A 16076-nucleotide genomic window follows, 5' to 3' on the forward strand; every position below is an offset into this window, starting at 1 on the left:
TTGGGTTGTTCCCCTCCAAATTCTAATTTATTCTTTTGACTGCAAAGAAACCACTTGTATTAGCAATGAGAATATGTAACATTGTAGTAGTTTTAAACTTTTCTCTGGCCTAGGCTTCTCTAAAACATTAGGTACTAGAAAACTGAGGTTAGCTCTGCTCATGTTTTTCAAAGTCAAACAAATGTGATCCGTGTTCGGGCAGCATTGATCTGCCATACATTGAGTTCCTCATATTCATCCAGTGCAGCCTGGAACTGGGCAGGTGTGAAGCCTCTAGACACACAACGCTGTTCAGCCTCTGAAAAACGAATGCTTTGGCTACCTGGGCCCATGGGAACCAACTCCCGTACTGTGGCAAAGATTATATCCGCTGGTCGCTGGGTTCTAAGGAAATGGGGAAAGAAGTGTCAAAAGTTTTTGAATACCTACCCAAAGGTCAGCCATATACCTACCCAAAGTTTTAAGGCTCCCTCCCCCCAATTATTTACCTTGTTGTTTGCCCCTTGTCCCCTAGCAGTGAATCCTTAGACATCTCCATTAGTCTTATGGCCTCATTCACATCTTCCTTTTCTACAGTATCTACCATGCGCAGTCGGGCCTAGGGAATGGGAGAGAAAATTATTGAGCAACTCACAGGAGAGAAGAGCTATTTTACAAGTAGTGCAGATGAGAAAAAAGCTAGGGATCCCTCTTCCCTTCCCCCAAGGATTTGCAGTGTTTTGCCAGCACTGTCAGACCGAGACAAGTGCAATGCCCAGGGCAGTGTTCAGCAATTGCCCAAGTCTCCGCCTCTCAACACTGGCCAGTCCAGATGTCCTGTAAGGGAGAAGAGACCTACTCCAAATTCTCCCTCCCCCTCACGGGGAGCTTTGGTCAAATCACTAACAACAAAGGCCTAAGTTACAAAAGACTAAGGGAGAGCAAAGAAAAAAAATGAAGTTTGGATCCTAGGAATTCAAAGGGTATAGTGTCCCAGGGGCTCGGGAAGTGCTAGCTCAGCAGTAGGTCAGGTTATCACACTACCTGCACGAACAGCACTTTGGAGCCCCCAAGACTGATGAGGCCTCGCATCTGGGAGCCTGAGGTAGGGGTTCTTAACTTAAAGTCCATCAATTAAAAAAAATTTTTAAAAACTTTTTCAACATAATTGGGGTTTTTTGTGATCCTTTTACTTTAAGAACCCCTGGCTCTAGAGGACAACAGGGAGAAAGAAAACAGCTGGTGGTATAGACTTTACGAGGATGACTCAGACTGGCCAGGAAGAGCATCAAGCCCCTCCCAAAGCCCACCAGGACATTAAAGGCCCTGACAGGACCTGGTACAGAAAAGGAACAGCCCACAGGAATTCAAGAATTCAAATAAGGAATATAGGCTGTGTACCAAAGCAGTAGAAAGCCGAAGAATAGCTAGCAAAGTTCGAGCAGAAGTGTAGGTGGCATCTTTACTGGCCCAGGCTTCACGCCGCATCTCCACATAGGCAGCTGTGATATAGTCAGCCAAAGACTCAGGCACTGCAGGCTGTTTCTCTCTGCACATGGCAATGTAACGCCTGTGAAAGGTTAGTAGAAAGATGGGAAGGGATGACTTACAAGTCATCAAATATCTCAATTATTTGAAAACCCTAAAACTTACACTAAATATAGGGTAAAAATATAAATAGGTATAGATATAGGTATAAAAATCATGTCAAATCAATATCCTTATTGAGACCTAAGTAGTCTTTGTAATGATATAATTTACATACACATACACACACACACACACACACAAAAGTTAGTTAAGTTAACCTGTGAAAAAGAACCATATTCAAAATTTTTGTGGGAATCTTAAAAGGTAGTATTTTTCAAAATTTCCCCCAAGATCTACTCATTCTAAGAGCATGGAGGAGAAAAGGATCAAAGGACCTGAAGCAGGTATAGAACCATTCAGAAAACAAACTTTCCCAAACTTTTAAGTCTGAGATACTAGAGGAAAAAAAGGCTGACAACATGAATACATACTTTGAAGTTTATAACTTGAGCCCCCCAAACTTTTGGAACTCATGATCAAAATACTATGTCAGAGACTTCTTGGTTCCAGTATTCTGTTAACATCTCTTGCCCAAAGCCTCACAGCTAGGTAATTATTAAGTGTCTGAGGCTGGATTTGAACTCAGGTACTCCGACTCCAGGGCCGGTGTTCTATCCACTGTGCTGCCTAGCTGCCCCTCTTCCAGGTTTTTCTAAGGATATATACTCATTTGTTACATAGGTACAGTTGGGTCTGAGTCTTTGTGACCCCATTTGACATTTTCTTGGCCATTTCCTTCTCCAGCTCATTTTGTAGATGAGGAAATTAAGGCAAACAGTCAAATGATTTGTCTAGGATTACAAAGCTAGTAGTATCCGACTCCAGGGATACCTAGCTACCTAATACACACAAAAACTGGTTAATTTAAACTAGTATGGAAATGTTCTGACACACTTTAGTGAACAAACCTTCCTACCCACCTCATCAGTTTCATGTCCAATGGTTCAAATTGTGTGGGAGGCTGCCGACTATGTTGGTGCACATAGGTGATATGCTGGGCCAACCTTAAAGAAGAAAAGATGTCAAGTCAGTCATATGCCATACCCATATTCAAAACAATTTCCCACAAAAATGAAATCAGGAATGGTTCTCCCAAGGAAAAATGTCCCTAGAATATTTCAACTTTGTCTCTCTGGGGAAGGTATTTTTTTTTGATAAGGGTTTACTACTGAAGCATAAGGTAGCTAGAAGCTTCTCAAAAGCTGATGTATATATAAAAGAAGTTGAAGGTTCAAATGGAAATGAGAAATGGTCTTGTAGTCTCACCGCAGGTCACTGTCACGGTCAGGGCGATCTTGGATGAGCCAGAGCAGGTCAAATCGGGACAAGAGAGCAGCAGGAAGTTGTACATTTTGTTCTAGGCTGCGACGAGGATTATATCGTCCGTAAGCAGGGTTAGCAGCAGCCAGAATGGAGCATCGAGCATTAAGTGTGGTAAGGATGCCTGCTTTTGCTATGGAAATAGTCTGCTGCTCCATCACTTCATGGATTGCTGTTCGATCAGCTTCTGCCATCTTGTCAAACTCATCAATACAGCACACACCTTGGTCAGCTAGCACTAGGGCACCTCCCTCCAAGGTCAGCTCTCCACTCACTGCATCCCGAAGCACTGCTGCCGTTAGTCCCACACCTGATGATCCCCGACCTGTTGTATACTGGCCTGGATGTCAGGGACAGAGAGAAATAGAGATTACAAGAGAGGAAAAAACAAATACATGGGGAAAGTCATATATGGTAGAAACAAAGCAAAAAGATAGGAGAGACATTGGTGAGAGGTAGACTGAAAGAAGAAAAATAAGGCCAGCAAACTGGATTCTAAACATGACACTCCATGCCCAGTTTCCCAGTTTGTATGAACTGGCAATTACCTATGTCTGGAATGCATCTCCATCCCTAGCTAGGTAGTGCAAGTGCTAGCCCTGGTGTAAGGATGAGCAACTGCTTCTCCTTGCCCTTCAACACAAGACCTCTCCTGATAGAAAGTAACTTTATTTAGTAGATACACAGATTTTTTCCAAAGAACTGTCCTTTGGGCAAAGATTGCTTAATTTTTATCTAGCAAAATGGCTGGCACATAAAGTAGACCTTTGATCCTGCACTCAGTAAGCCTGTTGTTTAAGTGAGGTCTCCAGTCAAATCTCTTCTCCTTTCTCTACAACTGGAACAATTCTATCCCCCACCTGCCACCATCAATTTGAAGAAACTCAAGCTTATCAAATCCATCACCATATCTTCCCCAATTTCCCCCTTTCATCTTTTCAAAACCTACACTAGTAGGTTTCTAAATCCACATTGCTGATTTCCCAAAAAGCAATAGATAGTATATTTAAAACTAATCATTATCTCCAACTTTAGCACCTAAGCCTAAAGATACTCACTTCGGGGGGCCAGACGATCAATGTAAGACAGAAGCTGAGACTTGGCCACACCAGGATCCCCCATCAAGCAGATATTAATATTTCCTGTTTGGGGGGAAAAATGGGTAGACAAGATACCAAAAATGGCCATTCTCCTCATTGGCTATCTTTGTCATAAATAAAAGTCCCCCCCCCCAAAAAAGTTCCCCTTAGGTCTACTATCCCTTTGTTTTCAATGACTTAATACCCTTCTGAATTCTCCCTGTGCCACTGATGTTAAAATTCATTTTCTAAATCATCATAACCCAAGAATCTGTCAATTTCTATATTCCAATTGGAAACTGTGACTACTCAAGTGGTTTTTGTTTTATTTTATCTCATGTTTCATCTGAACCCTATCAGAACAAAGTATATGCAAACAAAACAAGACACACTGATCAAGTTTGAGTGTCCACTCTTAACTTATGCCCTTGTCCTCTCATAGACTCACCCCTGATCTTCATTCCCCGAGGGGACTGATCCACCCCACCAACCAACAGAAGAAGAAGTGCCTTCTTTACATCTTCATGGCCATAAATCTCAGGAGCAATTGAGGCTGCTAGTTTTTCATAGAAATCTTCTTCTAAAGGAGGAAAGTGGAGTCAATAGTGGTCTTTTAAGATAACGAACCACAGTATCTGACTCTCCTATTCTCACTTCCCACTTCATTTCTACACTGGTTCTTTCACCTGCAATCTGTCTCAGCTCCTCTTTGCTCAGATCCCCTGTACTAGCTTCATCATCTTCACTCTTATTCATTTTCACAATCCGATGGGCTTCCAAGTAAGTTTCTGACAACAGACCCTGAGACAAAAACAATGAGAGCACGGTACAGCAAAACACACTGCCTTTGTAATTTAGGGGTTGAGGGGATGGGAATATGGGTTAGTTTGCTCTTTCCATCATCTAACCTGTACCACCTGTCGGAATCCACTACGCAGTATCGGCAGAAAAATGCCAGTGATACTGACGTGGTCACCCGGCTGGGCCAGCCGTGTGTTCTCTCCTTCTACCAACACTGTGATACTTCGTGGGATGTTTCCCACAGGCACCTGGTCACTCTGAAGAGAGAAAGGAAAAGATATAAAAGCTAAAGGGAAAATCCAAATGCTTATCTCCGATTTCTCTAGTTATCACATCCCTTTACCTCCGAAGTCAAGCAAACCTAACTAGAGACAGTTCTCCCTTCAGAAGAGGGAAGGTTTTTTTCTCATAGTACAGCATCAACTTTTCCTTCAAGAAAAAAATATTCCTTTTATTCCTTCCCTTCTATAAGTGAGCACAGGATCAGGTAAGATGCCCTGTTCTGTCTTGCCTTGGCCTATAGTTAACATATTAAAACTCACATGTTCTTGCATTTTTAACTCTTGGAACTTAATGAATTTGGAACCACGAGTCTGTAAGTAGAGTCGTCCTCCTGATCGGTTGGTCTGACACTCCTGGCTTGGGCACATAATTAATGGCATGAAAACAGGAGACCGAATCTGGAATAGGGGAAGGAGAAGCATAGAAACAAGGTTAGAAGGGAACAGAAATCACACCTTTTGATAAATTCCTATTTCATAAATATACTAGAAGAATAAATTAGCCATCCTGAGAAAGAGACACCAAAAAGATGACAAATGTGAAATTAAATAGGGCTAATGACAGAGGGAATGACAGACCTACTTCCTGACAGAAGTAATAACTATTTGAAATCTAAAAAGTGCCTGGTAGAAATAGAATTGCATGGCATAGTGGATAAAGCACTGGCCCTGGAATCAAGAGTACCTGGGTTCAAATATGGTCTCAGACACTTAATACCTAGCTGTGTGACCTTTGGGCAAGCCACTTAGCCCCATTTGCCTTGCAAAAAAAAAAACAAAACAACCCTTAAAAAAAAAAGAAATAGAATTGCGGATTGGACATGTTCTACAAAGTCATAATGACCAAATCTGAACTGGCAAAAAACCAAAACCAAAACAAAACAAACCCCCCCACCACCACCACCAAACAATAAAGAGAATGAATATTGCTATAAATAAATATTTTACAATCTCTGTGTGTTCTTCCCTATACATACCGGCTGGTAGGTCTCAGCACCACATTGATCACAGGTGTATGTAGCCACTACCATTCTAGGTTTAACCTCAGAGACACGGGTCACAATCCCACGTACTGTAACCAACTTTCCTACTGAATCAGCCCGAACTTCTCGAATCACTCTTGGTTTGCTGCTGCTTGGGCTCCGAAAATACAGTTCACTGAAGAGAAGGAGAAAGTCGGAGGGTCAGCAACAGGACCTTGGAAGAAGTATTCTCCCATTCCTTTCCCACAGGACTACTTACAATCTGCACATGAGCTCAGAGGGATACTGATTCTGAGGACTACGAGTGATTCCAGGGTCACTTCGTTGCTCTATCATTAGCCGGTGTTCAATATATACATCCAAGACATCCTTGTTCACTACCTGAAGGAAGATAAAAAGTCAAAATATTTATGTATCCTCTTAGAAGGCATCAGTGTCTTAAGTAAAAGTTCTTGGTAAATAGAATGTCTCTTTGCCCCACAGCCTCCCTTGCCTCTTTCTCTTTGTACTGTGGTAGCAGTTCCTGTACAGCCTCAGTAAAGATCTGGGCATATCGTTTTGTGTTCTCAGAAATGGAGTCCACTAGCTCAGGGTCCTCCTCCGCAATGTCATCCAGGTCCACATACAGAGCAACTTGTTCCCTATGAGCCAAACGTACCTAGAGGTAAAGAACACAGACATCATAGTTAGTAGTCAGTCACATTCCATAAACTCTTGTTCAATTCAGAGAGCCCCTCAAAAAAGTAAGTAAAATGAGGCAATTATGGAATTAAAGGTCATAATAATAGTCAAACTACTGCTTACATAGGAATCTCCTTTATAACACCTCTAAGAAGTAGTTGTCTACTCTTCACTTACAAGTCTACCTTCAGTCAGTTCCACCTTTGGCTAGCCTAATTTTCTGGAAATCTTTTCTTACAAAGTTTAAATTTTACCTCTTGGAAACTCATATCCATTGCTCCTAATTCTGTTCTCCAAGGCCTAACAAAAAAAGTTTAGTTCTTCCCCCCACATAAATGGTTCTTCAGATACCTAAAGACAATCTATCTTAGGATCAAAGATTCAGAACTGAAAGGAATGGTAATGGTCATGAGGTTCAGAGATATGAATCCTGCTGTGCTGCCTCTCATGACTACTCTAAAGGGTTTTTCCATAGGCTAACCATCCCAAATGCTTTTAATGTCTATGAAATGATCTCTGCAGCATCCTCAATTCCTTTCTTTAATAAGTTTGCAAATGACCTTCCTAAACTGAATAGAATACTTTACATATCGTATCAGTAAAGCAGTGAACAGTTAGATTATCAATCTGTTCTGGATATTATGCTGACTGTATTAAACTTTCCAGTTTTTATTATACTTAAAAAAAAAGGTGCTACATTTACCAACAAAAGACCATTTGTAATGCACTGGCAATTTCCTTTCTAAATAAGACCTATATTTCAGTTACACTGTTATCAAAATTATTCTTTTCACCAACCCTGAGGATCATGAATTTTACGTCGAGAGAGAGAGAGAGAGAGAGAGAGAGAGAGAGAAAGAGAGAGAGAAAGAGAGAAAGAGAAAGAGAAAGTGTAGTGTTGGGGACAATAAACTGGGTGATGCCACATTGTACTAACAAATTATTTTGAGCTTTCAGGTCACTGAAATTCCTACCTCCCATTTTTTTGATGTGAATTGTTTATCTACATTGCCCTCTTAATAACTGCTTGTTGACTGACATGCAAAGGCATTTTATTAGATTTGGTCCACTAATCTAACTAGTTAAGATTTTTTAAAAATCTTAATTGTATGATTAAACATGTTAGCTATCATTCTCATCTTTGTGTGCTTGAAAGATTTGGTGAGCATGTTCGATTTGACTTCAAGTTACTAATAAAAATACTGAACAGCACAGAGGCAAAGACAGATTCCTGGGGTCCTTCACTAAATATCTCTTAAGATGAATGGAACCCATAGACCATTTATTTAAAAGGTTCCAAAATCTACCTAAATAATGTTCACAGGATGAGAGGATTTGTTGAACCATTGCTGAAATCTAGGTCAACTTGCTTTTTTCACTGTTATAACTTAACACGGCTTGGGTTTTCAAAAAATGACCAGATGCACTATATATAAAAACACTATAACTATATTTAACTAGGTCTAAGTGCACAGGAAATAGGCTTTTAGGACCTTAAACATGTCAGTTTTGAAAATATTCTTCTTTTTCATCTGACTTTTTATGATTTACCCTGGTGCTTCTCCACTTTGCATAATCAGTTCATTATTATCCCAACAGAGTCCAAGCTCTGGAGATCTACCATGACCCACAGCCTTCAGTGAGTTAAGCTTCTGTAGTCTAGTTACTCCTAGGAAAGCATATAGAATGAACCACCCCTCAAGTTTCTATTCCATGTACCTATTCTGGTTTTTCCTTTAATCACCCATCTCTGAACTCACCAGTTGGTCCCCATACTTGAATTGTTTCTTGCCAAACTCATCATCCTGGTAAAACTCCTGTAGAAACCTCTTAGCTTTCTCTGTTAGCAAAAAGACAGAATATTACTTTTTCCCCCCTTTAGTCCTCCCTATGGAACCCCTTGAACAAGAACCAGTCTTGTTTTACTTTGTATCAAAACTAACGGGAAGAAGTCATCACAGATCTAATTCTGAAGATAGGAAGGAGAAAGGCTGATCAGGCACTATTATTCCTTTTCTCCAACTAGTGAAGTACTAATCCCAAGGGTACCACTGAAACTCATCTAACCTGACTGGGTTTTTCTTCACTTTCTGCCTATGCCATCTTTTCTTTATTCTATTTCCTCCCTGCAAATTTATAAGTCCCTAAGACTCCTACAAGTCCCAGTTTTCAGTTTTCCACTCTGACAAAACTTTTATTCCTCTTTCTCCAATCCTCAAAAGGATTTCAATGCGAAAAGTTGAGTCCATTACTCCAGCCTTATCCTGGTTCCGACAATCTCCATTCTTTGCAAACAAAGCGAGGCTCGAACCACAACCACACCTACCCCCCTCTGACCCCCCTGGACTCCAGATCACTCAGTCCTGGAGAGTGTCCAAGATCTCGGACATACTTGCCACTACCCTTTGTTCTCAACAACTTCCTCTCCAAAAGTTCTTCAGGACGTGCCCCAACCTAATCCCTTCCCTCAACTTATCTGTCCCTAATCACCGCTCACCCCGCGGAGTGAACATACATAATATTGCTATCCAACAGAAGCGCCGTACTTCCGCCCGAAAACGTCACTTCCGCTTCCGGCTATAAGTCCAGCTCCTGAGTTAGCACTAGTCTAGCAGCTTGTCTCGGTTCGGCTCTCGGGGCAGCACTCGGGGGTTACGAGGTGGGCTGACGGGGCGGCTCCCCAGGCCTCCGCTGAGGGCAGGGGGATACTTTGCGCTCCTGCGGGGATGTTCTGCGCTACTTTCGCCGCTCTTTTCAGCTCCCGCTGTCCTTCCTTCTCCAGTGTCCCAGGCCCGACTATCACTCCACGTCCTCCTGCTCCCATCCCCAAGTCCGAGCTCCTCTGGATTTCCCCTGCCCGTTTCGCGTCCTCCCACAATCTCCTCCGGCTTGCCCCAGCCCTAGCTCCCCGTCTTCCTTCTCATTCGGCTCGGTTGACCCCATTCCCCTGAATCCTCGTCCCGGCCTTAGCCCCCTTTTCCGGTCCGAGTGCCCTTAGGCTCCCGCCGTGGGTTCCTGCCGCGCCGCCCTTCGGCCCCTCACCTTTTTCGGCCGCGTAGTCCTTAGGAGCCATAGATGTCGGACGGAGGGGGTGGGAGTGGCGGTGTCCCGAGCAGGACCGGCGGGACGGCGGCGGAAGGCGGTTAGTGGGAGCTTGAAAGGGGCAAGAGAAAAGAAGCGGCGCGCCACTAAGTCAGCGGAGCAACCGAAATTGGCGCGAAACGTCCCCCTCACGTGACCGACGCTTTTCGTCAGAGCCAATAAGGAAAGAGGGCTTTGCCGCCGCCGCCGAAGTGCCCGCCCCCTCGAGAACGACGCGGCCTCAGACCACGCCCCAAGGGAAGCCCCTCTTCCTCTTCCTCCGCCTTCGGTCCGCCAAACTTCAGCCAATCAGGCGGCCTAAGAGGCGGGACTTAGTGAGGAAGTCCCTCCCGCTGGAAGCCGCCCTCCGCGGAGCTTTGCGCTCCTGGGGTGCAGGCGGCCGCGCTTCGCTCCCCCACGGCCATGATCTCCCAGCTCTTCATTCTGTCCTCCAAGGGGGACCCTCTCATCTACAAGGACTGTATCCTCCCATTGGCGCGTTGGGGGGCGGGGCGGAGCGGACTGTCCCGGAGCCACAGAGTAGGGAAGCAGGGCCGGAGACGCCTCGAGGGCGGGGACTAGAGCCTGGGGAGCTGCCCCCAGAGGAGCGGGAGAGTGGTTGTGTAGCCCTGACTTCCCTTAACCTGCGTTCCCCCAGTCCGTGGAGACTGCGGAGGCAGTGATGTGGCCGAGATCTTCTACAGGAAGGTGACGGAGCTGCCAGGGGACCAACCACCTGTCGTCATGGTAACTCCCCGTGGGCAGCCAGGTGGTGCACAGACACTCGACACCCACGAGCTGTGTGACCTTGAGCAAGTCACTTCACTCCGCCCCGAACCCGGGGCCCTCTCCAGTAGTCCCGATCCATATCTGGCTCTGGTGACGTAATGCAGCCCCCCCCACTCAAACCCGTGCTTGTTGCGGCATCACCTCCCCGATGTCGGGGGTCTTCTTCAAAAATGAGGGACGAACATTAACAGCCCTTTTGAGCACTGGGTGGGATCTGGGACAAGGAGTGAATGCTGCTTTAGTCCTTCCATGGTTAGTCACACTGAAAACTGGGATTTCTACGATTTGGTTTTCCTAAGCTTTCTCTTATCCCTGGAATGTCCTACCAAGACTCCAATTCCCATGGCTTTGACCTCAATACTTTTTAACTCTATTGGTGTTCATTCCTTCACTTCCCAACCCCAAACTACTACATCCTTTCCCCTCAGCATCACAAAGGTCACCATTTCGTCCACATCCGACACTTCAGTCTCTACCTTGTGGTCACTACCTCAGGGGGTGTTTCCCCGTTTATCCTCCTGGAGCTGTTATCAAGGTAAGCGAGATGGTAGAGAAAGGGATGGGGAATTTGAGTTCTGAAGACTCATTACTTCCTCTTTTCCCCAGGCTGACCACCTTACTAAGTGATTACTGTGGCTCCATCAGTGAGAAGACACTCTCACTTAATGTAGCCCTTGTCTATGAACTCTTGGATGAAGTGCTGGTAAGGAAAAGACTAAGGGTCCAGAGATTTCTGCACATATCTCCAATTCCAGGGATATGTCCTCTTTTTAATTAGATATAGGTTCCTTTCCCCTCCATTCACACACAACTCTAACTTAGGTATACAAAAACATACAACACAGCACAGCATCCCCTCACTCAAATCCAATTCACCTGCTTGTCTTGGCATTACCTCCCTGATGTTGTGGTCTTCAAAAATGGACAAACATTAACAACCCTTTCTGCAACAAGGAGTGGATAGTGGATGCTGCTTTGGTCCTTCCATGGTTTGTTCACAGTGGGATTTCTAGGAGGTGGTATTTAGTTTTCTTCTCTTCTAGGACTATGGCTACATCCAGACTACATCTTCAGAGATGCTGAGGAATTTCATTCAAACTGAGGCTGTGGTCAGCAAACCCTTCAACCTCTTTGAGTTAAGCAGTGTTGGTCTGGTTAGTAAAGGGATGAGTAGATTTGGGGAGATAAATTAAGTTAGGATTAATTAGAATTTCTAGACTGACTAATTATAGATTTTTTTTAACAGTTTGGGGCTGAAACACAGCAGAGCAAAGTGGCCCCAAGCAGCGCAGCTAACCGTCCAGTCCTAACTGGTCACACTGTCCAGGTGAGGAAAGAAAGCTATGTTATCAAATATCTAGGCATTTTAAGACCTGACCTTATATTTGCAACTTCCCAATGACTTTTCTATTCCCTGTACCAACCATTCAGTTTCCCAGATTATATATACATATACATATATATATATATATATATATATATATATATATATATATATATATATTTGCAAGGCAGTGGGGTTAAGTGGCTTGCCCAAGGCCACACAGTTAGGTAATTATTAAATGTCTGAGGCCAGATCCAAACTCAGCTACTCCCGATTCCAGGGCTGGTGCTCCATCCACTGTGCCACCTAGCCACCCCCTAGATTCTTACAATAATAACCAATTTCCTGGGACCCAGATATTGATTCTCCTAATCTCTTCTACCTCTAATCCCTGAGGAACAGGCATTTGTTTACTCCAAATCTCTTTTTCTTTTCCAGAGTCACAAGAATGAGGTTTTCCTGGATGTAGTAGAAAGGCTCTCAGTGCTTATTGGATCCAATGTAAGTTTGAGTCCTCAAACCCAATTCAGCTAAAAAATATTTAGTACCTATTAAGTACATACCAGACAGTATGGTGTAGTAGATAAATAACAAGCCTTCAACCTAGGAAGACCTACTTTCTGATTCAAATTGGTTGTGTTACTTTGGTCAGTAATTTGGTACCTCAGATAACTCTCTAAGACTATAATTTGAGGAATAGTGACTAAATATTACTGAAGTTCATCAGCAAGGTTTTATTAAGCACTTACAGTGCCAAGCACCGGAGGAGGAAATAATTCCCTACACTAATTAAATCACAGAACTGGACCAAAAAAAATTAAAACAGAACTCTGGATAAGACACTAGGGAGATATAAATGAAGACAATCTGTCCCATTCCAACCCTGGAATGAAAGCATATCAGAAAGTTATAGGGAAGGTAGGGCTGTAACTACCCTGGGACATATGGGCCCTAGATTAAAGTTTCATGCTATATACTTTCCATCAAGATGATTATGAGGGAGTGAAACCTAAGCAACATTCCAAGAAATCAGAATCCTCAAGGTGAAACAAACCTCAGAAGCCATCTGGTTCAACCCATACCTCTACAAGATTTCCCTTCTGTGTTATCCCTAGCACTTGATTATCTAGCCTTCACTTGAATATCTCTAGTATCAGGGAATCAACTCCTTTCTAAGGAGCCTGTCCCATTTTAGGATGGTTCTGTTATTCCAGTCATTCATTCATTCAATAAGCATACCAAATACTGAAGATAAAAAGACAAAATTTAAAACAATTTATACCCTTAGGGAGCTCTGAGTACTAAGTAGGGGGGATCAGGAAAAATTTTCTATAGGAGGTAGCATTTGAATTGAATCTTGAAAGAAGATAAGGATGCTAGGAGAGCTGTGAAGAAAGAGTATATTTCAGACCCAGAATCTGCAAGTTCTTGAAGGTGGGAAGTGGAATGCAATAATAGTTGGGGAATAGTTAATTGGGCCAATTTAACTGGAAGCAAGCATGGAAGAGGGGAAAACAGGACCTGGGTTTGTTTATGTTCTGCTTCTTGACACATAACAGCTGTGTGAACTTCATCAAAGTTATTTCACCTTCCTGATCTTAGTTTTCTTCTGTTTTATCATTAACTATTTTCTTATGGACTCTTTAAGTCCATTTGCTTCTTCCTCAAATGCTTACTGGATGGTGTTTACTGAATCCATGCTCACACTATATCAGACATAACAAACATTTATTAAGTGCCTACTCTGTGCTAAGCTTTAGGGACACCTACAAAATTGAAATACAACACACAGAATTTACATTCTATTGCAGAAAACATGTAAATATATATATATATATGTTCATACACATATATGTGGTATGTGTGCCTCACATACATATAGCAGATCCAAGATGATTTCTTGAAGGGGCTACTAGCAACTGAAGAGATCTAAAAAGGCCTCATGTAAGAGGTAGTTTGTTTTTTGTTTTTTAGATTTTTGCAAGGCATGGGGTTAAGTGGCTTGCCCAAGGCCACACAGCTAGATAATTATTAAGTGTCTGAGGGCGGATTTGAACCCAAGTACTCCTGACTTCAGGGCCAGTGCTCTATCCAGTATCACCTAGCTGAAATTTGAAGAAATTTGAAGAAAGCTAGCATTTCTAAGGAAGTAGAGCAGGGCTGTCGAATCTTACTTACAAAAGTTTTTATTGAAACAGAGAATATATTTTGATTTCCCATCTTAGTGAGAGCTCTGCAGTAGCTCTGCTTTGTTTATTTAGGCATTCTGCAAACCCACAAGTAGCCACATAAAATTGCCCTGCAGGCTATGTGGACAGTCTTGAAGTAGAGGGTTAAGGAATGCATTTAGCATGAAAGTGTGAGATTGATGCTATATAATCCAATTTAGTTAGTGAATCAGTTTAGTTACAAAGTATATGGAGAGAAATGTCTAATAAGCCTCAAAGTAGGTCAGAACCAGACAGTGGCCTTAAAGGCCAAAGTTTGCATGTGATTCCAGATGGAATAGGGAATCACTGGAGATTCTGGAGTAGAAGTGACTTGGTCAAAGCTATTCTTCCCACACACAACTCACAAAGTATTGTGGAGGGCAGGGGTTGGAATTTAGGGCAGGGAGAATGTTAAGACTAGTGCCCCAGTCTAAGTGCTGGCCTGAAATTAGGGTGGTTGTGAGTAGAGAGGCAGGATGACAAGGACTTCTCACTAGCCCTTCAGCTTCTCTATGGTTTCACCTTCTACATTTCAACCATGGGATACAAATCAGGATTCCTTTTAAACCTTAAAGCCCTTCCATTTTTTTTTCCAGGAACTTCTCATTTTCCTTCATAGCCAAAAATTAGGATTTTGCTGGCCCACACCTTTTAGTTATAGCAGAAAAACAAATATAAGATATATTTTAGAACATTGCAAAATTTCATTTGCTTCCCTAAATTCTGGAAGCAAAACCTTAGTCTTTGTTCTTTTTAGTTCTTATGATCAATTCCTATAGCTAACCATACTGGTTTGTCCAGTTAGGAGCTCAATTGTGCCTGTATCCTGTTTGGTAATATCTGCTGTTGCTGCAAAGCTTCCACTGCACTTTTATCTTCTCAAACTGACATCTGGGACTTCTTGTGGTGTTGAATCAAACAGAAAGAAAAGAAATCTATATCCCACCTTAACTGACTAGCTGGTAGTTAAGCTACCCAGTGATGTGATGGAAAGAATAATCTCCCTTTACATTTTTGTGTTCTGTATTTCCATTGATTCATTAGCAGTATAAAATTCCTGCTTAGGAAATGAGGACAATTACAAATATTTAAATTTTTCATCTCCTTCCCCTTAAACTCTTAGGGTTCCCTGCTGAAGGTGGATGTTCAAGGTGAAATCCGACTTAAGAGCTTTCTTCCTGGCTGCTCTGGTGAGAATGACTAAATTTTCTGAACTTAAAAGGGAGGATCTGGAGGGGCAAAGCATGTTGGGGGAACCAGATACTTGAGACTTGAGAAGGGATAGGCCTGAGGTCTTATGATTTAATAATGATTAATATGCCTTTCTTTGACAGAAATGAGAATTGGCTTGACTGAGGAATTCTGTGTGGGCAAATCAGAATTGAGAGGTGAGGCACAAAGGATCTTCCCTACACAATATACCCTTAGACCAGTCAGAGAGCAGTTAGATTTTTCTCTATTAGCATCTGGCCAGAGCAGATTTGACTCACTTGAAGATAGACATCTTCCCCCCACCCCAATTATGTAAGACACATAGTGGAGGATGCTTTTCTTTCAGTGTAATGAATTAGTTAGGCATGGTGTTTATTCTCAAAGGTATGTATGTTGGGTACGTATTATCTTTTCTTTCAGGGTATGGGCCAGGGGTACGGGTGGATGAAGTTTCATTTCATGGTTCTGTTCGACTGGATGAGTTTGAATCCCATCGAATCCTTAGACTGCAGCCATCTCAAGGCGAGGTCAGATTGAGATGAACTTTTGCTCCACAATAAGCAAGTGTGGGGAGGTTTGAGGGAAAATGAGGACTCAGGCTGACATTGTTTCTGTGTTTACAGTTGACCATAATGCAATATCAACTCTCAGATGATCTTCCTTCCCCACTTCCCTTCCGTCTCTTTCCCTCTGTGCAGTGGGACCGTGGTTCAGGCAGGTAAGATACTTATGCTGTTTCAGAACTA

The 16076-nt window shown here is 42.8% G+C and overlaps 2 protein-coding genes across 3 annotated transcripts in view; one reads left to right on the plus strand and one right to left on the minus strand.

The window, feature by feature from the left end:
- MCM7 (minichromosome maintenance complex component 7) lies at window positions 1-9994 on the minus strand. Of its 2 annotated transcripts, XM_074225282.1 has the most exons (15): window positions 9757-9871; window positions 8475-8554; window positions 6527-6691; window positions 6293-6414; window positions 6028-6208; window positions 5312-5449; window positions 4877-5026; window positions 4655-4769; window positions 4417-4548; window positions 3948-4031; window positions 2836-3229; window positions 2490-2573; window positions 1381-1549; window positions 489-598; window positions 1-384 (listed from the first exon to the last, which is right to left on the minus strand). In XM_074225282.1, the coding sequence occupies exons 1-15, from the start codon at window positions 9785-9787 to the stop codon at window positions 174-176; spliced, it is 2166 nt and encodes a 721-aa protein (XP_074081383.1). In that variant the 5' UTR covers window positions 9788-9871; the 3' UTR covers window positions 1-173. The 2 variants fall into 2 exon arrangements, with proteins under 2 accessions (XP_074081383.1, XP_074081384.1); XM_074225283.1 differs by lacking the exon at window positions 8475-8554 and having other exon boundaries at window positions 9757-9994.
- AP4M1 (adaptor related protein complex 4 subunit mu 1) overlaps window positions 9365-16076 on the plus strand; it is an 8030-nt gene continuing 1318 nt past the window's right edge. The window contains exons 1-11 of the mRNA XM_074225289.1: window positions 9365-10276; window positions 10454-10542; window positions 11013-11119; window positions 11191-11287; window positions 11628-11738; window positions 11831-11911; window positions 12347-12409; window positions 15242-15308; window positions 15453-15506; window positions 15751-15857; window positions 15954-16048. Coding sequence (XP_074081390.1) covers window positions 10219-10276; window positions 10454-10542; window positions 11013-11119; window positions 11191-11287; window positions 11628-11738; window positions 11831-11911; window positions 12347-12409; window positions 15242-15308; window positions 15453-15506; window positions 15751-15857; window positions 15954-16048 — 929 coding nt within the window. The 5' untranslated portion in view covers window positions 9365-10218. The remainder of the gene's footprint in view (window positions 10277-10453; window positions 10543-11012; window positions 11120-11190; window positions 11288-11627; window positions 11739-11830; window positions 11912-12346; window positions 12410-15241; window positions 15309-15452; window positions 15507-15750; window positions 15858-15953; window positions 16049-16076) is intronic.

Source organism: Macrotis lagotis, chromosome 2 (assembly GCF_037893015.1).
Source record: "Macrotis lagotis isolate mMagLag1 chromosome 2, bilby.v1.9.chrom.fasta, whole genome shotgun sequence".
Classification (NCBI taxonomy): Eukaryota; Metazoa; Chordata; class Mammalia; order Peramelemorphia; family Peramelidae; genus Macrotis; species Macrotis lagotis.